The following is a 12,450-nucleotide window of genomic DNA, read 5'->3' as shown; positions in this document are numbered from 1 at the left end:
AGTATCTTGCAAGAACACTGTGCCTGCATTTTTGTAAAAGCCTACTTATAATTGCTACTGCCAAGTGGAACTGAACCTAGACTGCACAAAGTTAACTGTTTCCAGTAAAAGGAAGTTTTGGTTCACCACAACATCGTGTTCCTCAATTATTCCTATCGTAAATCGGTGTGCCACTGTTACCGGCACTGGCATCACGAATCTTAAAGGGACCTTGCCCCCGGCACATTAAACACCTGAAACATCCAGGGCACCTCATCTACCATCAGGCCTGGTCCCTATACACAGAGTGCCCCAGAGGTCCCCCGTGCCAGCCTCTCCATCACTGCTGTACACCTGTCCAGGGTCTTTCAAGAAACTGTGAGTAACCCAGAGCAACCCTCGTTTGCCTAAGTAACCATGACCTCACCATCGCAATACCCTGCAGGGCTGCGTACTGCACTACCACCTGATTCACATAAAAAAGGCTGTCCCCTATGGTCAGTTTGTCAGACTGCGGTGCATCAATGGGACCGAGGAGGGTTTCAGGAGACAGACTTTGGACCTAAGGGGTCATCTGTCTGCTAGGGGCTATCCCTCGGCCCTATTGAATGAGGCCCTTTCTAGGGTTACTGATGTGAGTTCAGAAAAATCTGCAGAAAGCCGACAAGTTAAAAAAAGAAGGGCGTATTACTTCAAAACCTTATGTTTTCTCATTTAAGTTCAGTCCGATGGTGACTCTTTTAAAAAAAAGTAGTGAGGACCCTCTGGGAGTCGCTGAAGCAGGACGAGAGCATAAGGGATATTAGCCCGTTAATTGTGTTTATAAAATCTCATACTCTGAAGGACAGGTTGGTTCGTAGTCACTTCATGGTACGTGGGGTGGACTACGTGGCTAGACAGCCTTCAGCCTAAGGGCAATAGACACTGTGGAAACTATTCGTTCTGTGCCTTTAACCCCTAATGGGACGTGTTGTCCTTTGGGGGTTTGAGGCACAGGGTGAACACATTGATTACTTGCCGAACAAAGTTTGTGGTGTATGTAATATCTTGTATTTGCGAGAGATTCTATATTGGGAAAACCATCTGCAGTATGTTTGAGAGGTTCTGTGAACATCTAAATACCTTAAATACTGGCAGAGGGGTCCCCCGTCTTATACAACGTGTGAATGAGGCCCACGGTGGAGATCGTAGAGTTCTGAGGTTTGCAGGAGTGGAGGTAGTCCCACCTCCACCACAAGGGAGCGACAGAGAGTAGGAACTACTGAGGAGAGAAGGAAGGTGGATACTCCGTTCTGGCGCGACGGGATCCCTGGGACTTAATGAAAAATTGGACATGGGAATGTTTTTGTTGATTGTCTTTCTGTGTTGGTTTTGGATATCAGGTTGGCGTTCTTTTGTGTATCAGGTTGGTGTTCTTTTGTGTGGATATATGTGGTGCACTCTGGTCTTTACTGCTAGTAACGTCCCAGTATAGGGAGTGACGACCTCACCTGTGGGCGGGTTGAGCACCAGGTGTGGTATTAAGACCTGCATTGCACACACATACAGACTGAGGCCAGAGGAAGCGCATACAAGTGCGAACCAGCTGTTGCCAATTTTTTACATTTGCATTCTATGTTCTGTCCCACTGACCCAGCTTTTTATAATGGAAGAATAAAGAAAGTTTTTTATATTTGAAGGCGGGTGCCGCAATTTCCTTTTTCTTGTGCACTGGATTCTTGAAGATATTGCCTGTCAATGCAGAGCACCACCAGATGTTTTATTATATATGCTTTGGTTTGCATTTGTGACGCCATCAGTAGAAGACTGTTATGACATTCACGTAGTGCCACTCAAGCTTTTTCTACGGTCTGATTTTTCATATATCAAAGAAACCCATGATAGTTATCCTTCTAGTCTTTTCAATTCTCATTAGACAATTACAGACATATTATTGGGAAGTGGGTTTCTAGTGCAGCAAACTGTCTTCCAACCACAGACAAAGCAGCCTAAAGCTATGTTCACATCTGCATAGTTTGTTCAGTTTTTCTTTTCTGTTTTGGGGATAGAAAAACAGAATAAAACAGCAGCGCCAGATGTGTCATATGATAGACACCAACAGCCCTTGTGGACCCCACTGGCATTCTGCACTATTTTGTCCTACTATTTAACGGAACCTGTCTTGGCGACTTCTAATGGAGTCACTGACTCAGAAGTGGACAAGACCTATGACATTGTCTAATCATTACAGGATGGTAAAGGTTTTAAAGGGAACCCGTCACATTGAACATGATATCTGAGCTTCAGGCAGCATGTTATAGAGGAGAAGGAGCTGAGCAGATTGATATATAGTTTATGGATAAAGATTCAGTATAACTTGTAAAATATACATTTTATATTCCTGCTCATTCTGGGCTGTGAAGTCAAAGAGGCGGTCCTATCAGTGATTGACAGCTGTCTCTGTATACACAATCATAGAGGGAATGCTGTCAATCACTGATAGGACCGCCTCCTTGACTTCAGAGCCCAGAATGAGCAGGAATTTAAATTAATGAAATACAAGTTATACTGAATCTTTCCCCATAAACCATATATCAATCAGCTCAACTCCTCCTGCCCTTTAACATGCTGCCTGCACATGAATTTGCATTTTCATGGTGACAGGTTCCCTTTAAAGGAAACAATAAGAATAGTAAGATCTGCATTACATTCAGAAAAACCTATAACAAATTACTGCATTTCTTTTTGCTCTTAAAAAACAATTACATTCATTGTTCTAATAGCTATTTCAGTCATCAATTATAAGCTTTTACATAGTGTAAGGTATACAGATTAATCCCTTCCCGACTGCCATACGGCTATTTACATGCTATCTGCACATACCCCGTACAGATAGCACGTATATATAAACGTTATGGCACCTCTTTAATCCAAGTGCTGCAAAGCGCTTGGATTAATGCTTCTGCCCCTGCACTGTCGATGTTCAGAGCCTGAAATCAGGTACCATATGCTCCATGCCCCTAATATGTGAGCCCACTGCCCCGATCCATGTCCCCAGCCACCTGTGTACCCTCCCCATCCCTCATCTGTGCCCCCTTGTGCAGTGCCCCTGCTGTATCTGATGGCGGCGGCTCTGTTCCACTTTCAGCGGAATCCAAGGGTATAACAGAGGGAAGGGGCTCCTTCTCTCAACCATCAGGCTGCCGGGCTACGAAGGCAGTGGGCCGATGGTTGCCACCTTGCAAAGGCGTCCAGTGTTGCAAAACTAATAGTATAATACTTTGCAATGCAAGAGCATAGTAAAGTATAGTACAGCCATCAGCCCAACTGGATCTTTGAGATCCAAGTGGGAATTGATAAAAAAAAAAAAAAAAAAAGTGTGAAAAAAAGTAATAAACAAATGTAATTTTTTAATAAACTACACATAATTGGTATCGCCGTGTCTGTGTCACGAGGGTATCGAGAACCACGCCTGACTCCGTTATACCCGGGGTCAGGAAGTCGCAGCGGTTGGCTGCACGCTCTATTTAAGATAGGGCTGTTTTCCTTATGGTAGCTTTCTGGGTTTGCTTTGCAAACCCTTTTGGCTCACTCAGGGATCCGTAGCTCCTTCTCCTCAGCTGTTCCTTGTCCAGCACTCCCAAACCTCCTTATATTCCTCTCTCACACTTCTCTGGTTGCCAGAGATAGAGCTTCCTGCCTGGACATCTATCCTGACCCACTGGAGCTGTGTTGCTGCATTCTCTGACTGTTGATTCAGAACGCTACCCTCCGGATCCCTGTTGGACCTTTGTGGACAGTTGTTGTCGTCCACCTGGGTGTTTGTATTTGTCTGTCCTCTCCCTGGTGTTTCCCTCTTAGTGCAGTGGTGAGGACTAGCGATCCCACCGGCCCGCTCACTATCTAGGGCTCATTTCAGGGAAAGCCAGGGTTTAGGCACGTGATCGCCGCACGGGTGAGGAACCCGTCTAGGGACGTCAGGGCAGTCAGGTGCCAGCCGCAAGGTGAGTTAGGGGTCACCACCTTTCCCTCTCCCTTAGGCAGGGCTTTCCCTGTTTTCCTCCCTGTGCGTGACACCGGTCATTACAGTCTGCAATGACCTGATCTATAAAATGATCATGGTACCAATCCCGCCTGGTGAACGCTGTAAAAAAATAAAAATAAACAATGGTTGAATTGCTGTTTTTTTGCTTCACTTCTCAAAAATATATTTAAAAAAAAGATCATATGCAAGTCATATGTAAGTCCAGTGCTCCAGACAAAAAAAAAAATAACCAGGAGCCATTGGCTCCTAAACTAAATTTTTTTAAATGCATATAATTAAAAAAAGGACTTGACGGAGAAGATGAGACTCAGGTCACAGTAGTGAGCCAGCACTACATGTAGGAGAATACAGCACCACATACCTCTCACATCCAATGACATCTTTTGCGGGACAAGGTGACAAAAGATGGCGAATTGCACGACTTTAATTTTTTTTCTGTTACGGCCTTCACCAGAGCGGAAATATTTTAATATTTTAATAGCTCACACTTTTTCGGATGCGGTGATATGTAATATGTTTATTTTTTATTGTTTGTAAATTTTATATGTAAAATTGGGAAAGGGGGCGATTTAAACTTTTAGTATTGTGGTTTTTTTTAGCTTTTTTTTAGCTTTTTATTTAATAACCATTTTTCCCCCTTAGGGGCTATAACCTGGATCTTTTCATCCTTTATCCTATTTACCCCGATAAAGCTGTATTAGGGTGACTAGGACTTCACACTCTTCCTGCTACCCTGTACATAGTACACACAGCAGCAGGGAGATTACCATGGCAGCCAGGGCTTCAGTAGCGTCCTGGCTGCCATGGTAACCGATCGGAGCCCCAGCAATGGAATCTGCCACTGCCACCAATGGAGGGGAGGGGCCCCTGTGACCACCATATAACAATGAGGGGTGGGCCTGTGGCCACTGTGCCACCAATGATACTAATAATGGGGGGGGAGGGCGCACTGCACCACCAATTATACTAATACTAAGGGGACGCACTGCACCACCAATGATTGTAATTAAAGAGGACCTTTTATGGGTCCAAATAATATGAACTAAGTAGCAGGCTACATAGAGTGGCGCCCAGGGATCTGAGTGCACTTACTATTATTCCTGGGCGCCGCTCCATTCGCCCGCTGTGGCCCCCGGTATTTTCAACATTCAAAGCAAGGAGGAGGAGATGCCAGTGTCTCTCCTTCTCCCTGACAGCAGCGCTGTCCAATCGCAGCGCAGAGCTCAGAGCCAGGGAGAAAAATAAACTACCTGGCTCTTAGCTGCGATTGGACAGCGCTGCGGTCAGGGAGACTGAGAGACACTGGTGTCTCCGCCTCCTTGCTCTGAATGTTAAAAATACGGGGGGGGGGGGCACAGTGGGCGAACGGAGTGGTGCAAAGGAATAATAGTAAGTGAACTTAGATTCCTGGGCGCCGCTCTATGCAGCCTGCTACTTAGTTCATAGTTTTTGGACCCATGAAAGGTCCTTTTTAACTCATATATACAAGTGTCGGCAGCAGTATCACAGACCCGGCCTCAATAACAGGGCATGCGATATGCAGCAATTAACCCCTCTGGTGTGGCACCTGAGGGGTTAATTGCCAAGTATCACATGCCTTGTTATTGAGGCCGGGTCTGTGATACCGCTGCCTATACTTGTATTAATATGTTTTACATTCATTGGTTCAGTGGCCACAGCTCCTCCCCTCCTCCTCCCTGCTATCTCCCCATTGGTGGCAGTGGCGGCCACATCCCAGTGGGGAGGGAGACTAAAAAGTCTTGTTGCCATCTGCAAATTTTAAGGCGCATTGGTGACCATTTTGGTCGCCATCTGGAGCCCTGAAGTTATATGCATCTAAAAAATGATTCCAATAAAAACTACAGCCCATCTTGCTAAAAAAAAAGCCCTCATACAACTATGTTGACGGAAAAATAAAAAATTTATGGGTCTTAAGTTTAATAAAAAGTGATTTTATTATTTAAAAGTGGTAGAAAATGAAAAAAAAAAACAATACAATTTTGGTGTCTCCATAACTGTATCATCCCACAGAATAAAATTATCATATCAAATATACCACATGGAAAACCCCATAAAAATTTAAATAAAAAACACACAAAAAGCCGATTTGTGATGTAAAAAAAATTAAAAAGTTATGGGTCTTAAGTTTAATAAAAAGTGATTTTATAATATAAAAGGGGTAGAACATGAATAAAACGATATAAATTTGGTATCGCCAGAACCGTATCAACCCACAGAATACAACCATCTTATCAAGTATACCACATGTAGAACCCCATAGAAACTAAAAAAAAAAAAAAAAAAAAAAAAACACAGGCAGAATTGCAATATTAGCCACTTCACCTCATAAAAAATTAAATAAAAAGCGATCGGTTTCTGCTGTAGGGGTGCCTTATTGTGCCCTCAAATATGACATGACACCCAAAAGGCATTCCAGCAAAATCTGCTCTCCAAAAACCATGTTGCTCCTTTCCTTCCGAACCCTGCTGTGCGCCCTTACAGCTGTTTACAAACATAAATGGGGTGTTTCTGTAAACTGCAGAATCAGGTTAATAAATATTGAGGTTCGTTTTGCTGTGTTACAGAATTTGCACAAAAACTGAAAATTGTAAATTTCACCTCCATTTTCCTTTAATTCTTGTGGGACACCTAAAGGGTTAACATAGTTTGTAAAACCAGTTTTAAGTAATTTGAGGGGTGTAGTTTCTAAAGTGTGGTAATTTATGGGTGGTTTCTATTATGTAAGGACCTCAAAGTGGCTTCAGAACTGAATTGGTCCTTGAAAAAGTCGGTTTTGAAAATTTTATAGAAAAGTTGAAAAATTTATATGCCAGTTGCCAGAATTTTTGCATTCGAAAACTATCAGTTTTGGCATAATTTTTCCTCTGGTTATTCTGTTCCATGCGACAGGGAAACCACAATAGATGGCCAGGACTGAGACTACAGCCAAAGTGCCTGAAACAAACAGTTTTGCAATCTAGCAGTCTTTCATCCTTCAGTTTTCTCCACTTGTTGGAAAAGGCCAAGTTTTATCCAATAATGACACTTGTAGAGAAAGTAGTGAGGAGGAGCTTTTTTACCTACCAGTTATAGACAAGGCTGCCTAAGCTCTACCCTTTTCCCCAAAATTATTGTCCACAATAGAATGTTGGGAAATCTTTTTTACTTTTTACTCCAATTGTCAGTTTATTTTGAACTCAGTTCCAGAGTGGACAGAGTCTACTTTCTCATTAAAGTGTGCCTTTAAATAGGTTTCTCTGAGTCATGTTTTGTTTCAAAAATTGTGAAAAGCATAAAAAAAATGAAAATAAATAAATAAATAAAAAAATAAATTAGGCCGCAGCATCTCAATTGCTCACTACAATTCTTCATAGAGTAAAGTATAATGTAAATGTTTAAGCAATGGAACAAACTTATTGATTCAGGTAACTAGACAAATTCTTTGGCCAGTGGCTTGCATAGTAAAGAATAAGCTATTCAGAGTTCGCACTGACGGCTTGCTTCTTAATGACCTGTGCAGGCAATGGAAAAGTGCATTGAGAAGTTGAATCTTAAAACTGAAAATTCAAACTAAAGCAGAAATATATATATATACATATATATATATATATATATATATATATATATATATATAAAGATAGGTAAAGTGAAAAATGATCTTGTGATGATGGCACCTGTTAAATAACAGATTCAGAGCATGTGCAAAAAAGCAGGTGGGGTGTTCCCAGTATGCAGTGGCTAATACTTACCAAACGCCATCCAATAAAGGCAATAGAGGATAATCGGTAAACAGGTAAGAGGGTTATGAGTGCTCAAATCTTGATGTGCATGGGAAGTGAAGGATAGCCAGCCTGGCACATATTGGAGAAAATGTTCATTTGCTATGTGGCTAAGTATGAGTCTAAGTAGCCATAGAAAGGTCACAATGTTCATGCCGCATCTTCTCCACCTCCATCATGCACCGTGACACACTGCAAATATTGTCCAAAAGTGGTTTGCGGAACATTATAAAGAGCTCAAGATAATTACCTTGCCTACAGGTAGACATTCAGGTGTATTTCAAGGGGTTCTACAAAAATATGTCATTAACCATTTGGGAATGAATACATTTTTACATAATCCCTCCGTTTTCAAAGGCTTGCTGTCTGATAAGCTTTTCATGGCCATGTATAATATGTTCCCTTGCCACGTCATGACCAATTAAGGAGATAACAGGTCTGGAGTTAATTCTAGGTTCCACACTTGCATTCAGTAGCTGCTCATGAGAACTCGCAATATGCAGTCTCCAAAGAGATGTCAATGCAAATAAAAAAAAGCCATCAAAGTTGGAATTTGTTCTTCTGTATTTTGTTGCAATCTAAACCCCAACATAAATTAAAGGAGTTTTCCGTGATTATGAAATTGATGGCTTATCCTCAGGATAGGTGCCTTTATCTGATATCTTACTGGTGTGGTCTGACTCCCAGCACCCCCGTCAATCAGCTGTGCGCTCCAATGAATGCTGCGACCTTCTCTCATAGCTTCCCAAGCACACTGGAACACAACAACCTCTTTAAACTGCTGATCAAATGGGGTGCCAGGAGTCTGACCCCCACGGATCAGATATTGATGACCTATACTAAGGATAGGTCTTCAATATCAAAATTACAGACAACACCGTTAATTAGATTTTTTGGAGGTTTTACGTAAAGTGTAACTGTCATATTTTCAATCAAAATTCTATTTTCATATATGTTGTTGCTGCTGTGGTGATAATCCATAATCACTAATTATTGTTTTCACATACCACTTGTTTAATAAGATTCCGTCCATAGTAACCGCTCCTCAAAAGCCTTCTTACTGGGAATCTTCTCAAGATGGCCGCCGATGCCCTTACCCTGAGGCTAAGACCACCTTCCCTAATTTCCTAGAGTAACTTAGGCTTAATTCGGGAACGGGCAGACTTACCCCAACCAATCGGCTTTCTCCACAGTTAAACACGCTCTCTTCCTCCTGAGAGCGCATACATATTATCCTCTGCGTTATGTACTGGCAGTTTGTGGGGGTTATTTCATTTACTTACATAAAACAGCAGTGCAGGGGATAATATTTATTTCTATTTCATTTATTTTGACGTTGACACAATATGGTGCAATTTCAAACGGATCCGTCCCCCATTGACTTTCAATGCAAAGTCAGGACGGATCCGTCTGACTAACAATTAGACTTAGATTTTTTTTCTGAAATATAATGCAGACGGATCTGTTCTGAATGGATACCATTGTTTGCATTATATGAGCGGATCCATCTGTGCAGATCCGCTCCGAACGCAAGTGTGAAAGTAGCCTAAGGGGTAGTCTACAGTTATAAAGCATACAGATTCTACTTTCAGACCTTTTTACTAAAATAATCAGAAGAAAGTAACCAAAGTATAACACTTAAAAAATATATAAATTACATTTCATATTTATAATAGTGTATTACATCATGACATAACTGAAAATAAAAATTATATATAAGTTCTTGGAGAAAGCCACACTAATTTCCTGTTCATAGCTAATCGGAGGGCACAATTTCGAAAAGAATACTTCAATGGAAAAAAAAAAACTGCCAAAATATTATTTGTAGACATAAGCAGGTCCAAGTAGGCTACTCTTTGTTTGAACAGTGAAGGGAACTGTGGTCAGAATAGTATTAAAATGCATTTTCTTGTCTTTCTCAAAGACTGATCCAAGGACATTGTGTAACATTCATAATACAGCACCACATGACACAACAACACATTCCTAGTGTTTCAAGAAAGGGTTACAATGCATTTCCTTCAGTCAGGCAGTGCTATATGAAACCAATATCACTGAAAAATCCAACAGCCCCTTGGTCAAAATTCATCCTTTCAAGTTGAAACATAAAGTGCAAGTAAATGCTAGAAGTTTTAAATATGCCTTTAAACATAAACTGATTGAGCTTGCGATAGCTCTGCAAACTCCCTTGGCTTCAAAGAAGTGTGCCATACAGCAAATTGTGTTTCCTTATTAATAGGAGCCGAAGATAAGATAGATAAGATAATTTGACAAGGAATCCAAATCTGACACACATATGGCTGTGAAATGAACATGCAAGGAGAGTATAGATTGTGCTGATCTCCGCGGCATGCAGTATCTGAGTCACTGCAGCAGATTTTAACACTCGCCACTCTACCAGACCACACATACATCATGGCACAGTTGAATTGCTTGGCAAATTTCGCCAAACAGGTTCTGTGTTGGAGGTGTTGTCTCCATGATTTTGGACCACCCAGTAGAATGATCTACATACGGTAACTACTGTTGGCATGAATTATTAGCAGACATTCAAAGCTTTCTATTATACTCAAGCATCTTACCTCTTGCCACATTTTAATAAAGTATAGTTCCCTTGAAAAGTTGAAGAAGACATTGGTGTCATATGCATCATCCCCTTTGTTAGAGATAGAGATGTTAAGTGAAATGTTCTTCACAGCTCCCAACGCCAAGTATTCAGATTTGGAGTCATAACTGCAGATACAAAAGTAACAGATATATTCTTCATTTTCAGATGACTTCGATAACGCAGCCACTATACTACAAACTCAGTTGTGTTATACCAGTCAAAGATGGGACATGGGACTCGAATCACATGAAGCAATTGTCACATAATTTAAGTCATACAACTTTTCCCTGCTTCAGTCCTGCTCCAATAGAAAAGCCAGTGAAAAACTTGGCGAACTTGTATCCAACTTGCAACTTCTATACATCTCTAGGTGGCCGCTCCACAAAGTCACTTATAAAGTTCAGCTTAATACATTCTTAGTTACGTGAATTGTCATATAGCCCAAGACCAACATTTCATTGAAGAATGAATTTTAATTTTCCATATTCTGTTTTTTAGTTTTGCAGATTTTGCTGCGGACCCGTGGCAAAATCCATGTGGACATAGCATAAAGAAGCATTAACTGTTTATAGTTTAGAGAGTGAGCATATCAGTGTAGGCAATAATGGAGTATTAAAGGGTTGTGCAGCGATTTCTATTGATGACCTATCCTCAGGATAGGTAATTGATTTCTGAATGGTAGGATTCTGACACCCAGGAACCCCACCAATCAGGTGTTTGCTGAGGAGGTGGCGCTTCATGTGAGTGCCGCATCGTTTAGGAAGTGCAGTGTAATACAAGTACTCTCTCCATTCACTTGAATGGAGCAAGTGCTTGTAACTACACTACACCGCTGCTCCACAGGAGACGATGCATAGTGTAAAGACCAGGAAGCATCGCTGATTGGTGGGGTTTCCAGGTGTCGGAATCCCACCGATAAGATATCAATGACCCATCAATATATACTGCTGCCCACCCCTTTAAGTGTAGGCCCCATGCACATGACCGTATTTTTCATCAGTGTGCTATCGACTTTTTTTGCAGGTAGTAAGTACACTGACCCATTTATTTCTCTGGAGTCATGCACACATCTTAAATGTTCTGCAAATTCTTGAATATGTCATATTCTGGCCCGCAAGAAAAGAACGGTCACTTCTATTGATGCGAGTGAGTAAAACACAGATGCACATAGAAGGTATCTGTATTTCGCAGATCTGTGATTTGCGGACCAAAAAATTGACACATTTTTGAGCATGAGGCCTTATACTCAATATCATAAAGTCTACCACCAGGGGGAGTTGTAACCGGCAGATGCTAGGACTCCCTAAATACAGATTCCCTTGAAAATTAAATTACTTAAAGTTACCTGTGACCACTTTTGTGTGAACCAATTTCATATTTATTCTTACTGCTTTTGTACTAGCTACTACAATGAAGGGAATACAAAGACTTGTGTTTCAACTAGCACGCTCCAGAGAAAATATAAAGATTCCTTCACTGGTTGCTGACACAGTTTGTCTAGTATCACCTCCATTCTCCTAGAAAGTTGGACTTAGATTCATTCTGTGGTGTACTGATTAACCTTATGTTGTGCTGAGCTTCACTAACAGAAACACTGTCATTCACACTTAGATTAAGTTGGTACACCCATCTTCCTAAGGACCACCGCTAATCCTTTGATTGGGATATCCTAAGAACTAGCTGTGATGAATACCAGACCTCGTGCCCGCTACATTGAGCTCACGAGACGCGGTATGGTGACAGGTTACCAAAGCGTGACATTACGCCCTACAGAGGAGCAGGTAAGGTCAGCTTGGTACAGTTTACACAGACACATCCTGTCCACGCAGGCACACAGAGGCAACAAGCTGAGAGAGCCTTTTCACAGCCGCAGTGAAAACAGCCCCTCCTCAGCCCGGGAAATCTGTCACCAGCTTCTCATTTGATATAAGCCCGGTCCGCTAACGGGATTATATAGCGTGAGAAACCAACCCACGGTAGCTTATAACTAGGCCGAAACACGGACGTGGGGATTCGTGATCGAGATACAAGATAGCACAAGATTAAATTATATATTTAAT

At 41.5% G+C, this 12,450-nt stretch overlaps 1 protein-coding gene across 2 annotated transcripts in view; it reads right to left on the bottom strand.

The window, feature by feature from the left end:
- ITGA9 (integrin subunit alpha 9) overlaps positions 1-12,450 on the bottom strand; it is a 459,851-nt gene that overhangs the window by 173,731 nt on the left and 273,670 nt on the right. For both annotated transcript variants that reach the window (XM_044293305.1, XM_044293304.1), the window contains one exon: positions 10,365-10,515. In XM_044293305.1, the coding sequence (XP_044149240.1) occupies positions 10,365-10,515 (151 nt within the window). The remainder of the gene's footprint in view (positions 1-10,364; positions 10,516-12,450) is intronic.

This window comes from Bufo gargarizans, chromosome 5 (assembly GCF_014858855.1).
Source record: "Bufo gargarizans isolate SCDJY-AF-19 chromosome 5, ASM1485885v1, whole genome shotgun sequence".
Classification (NCBI taxonomy): Eukaryota; Metazoa; Chordata; class Amphibia; order Anura; family Bufonidae; genus Bufo; species Bufo gargarizans.
Note: the sequence above shows the minus strand (reverse complement) of the source record. Positions and strands in the feature narration are given on the sequence as shown.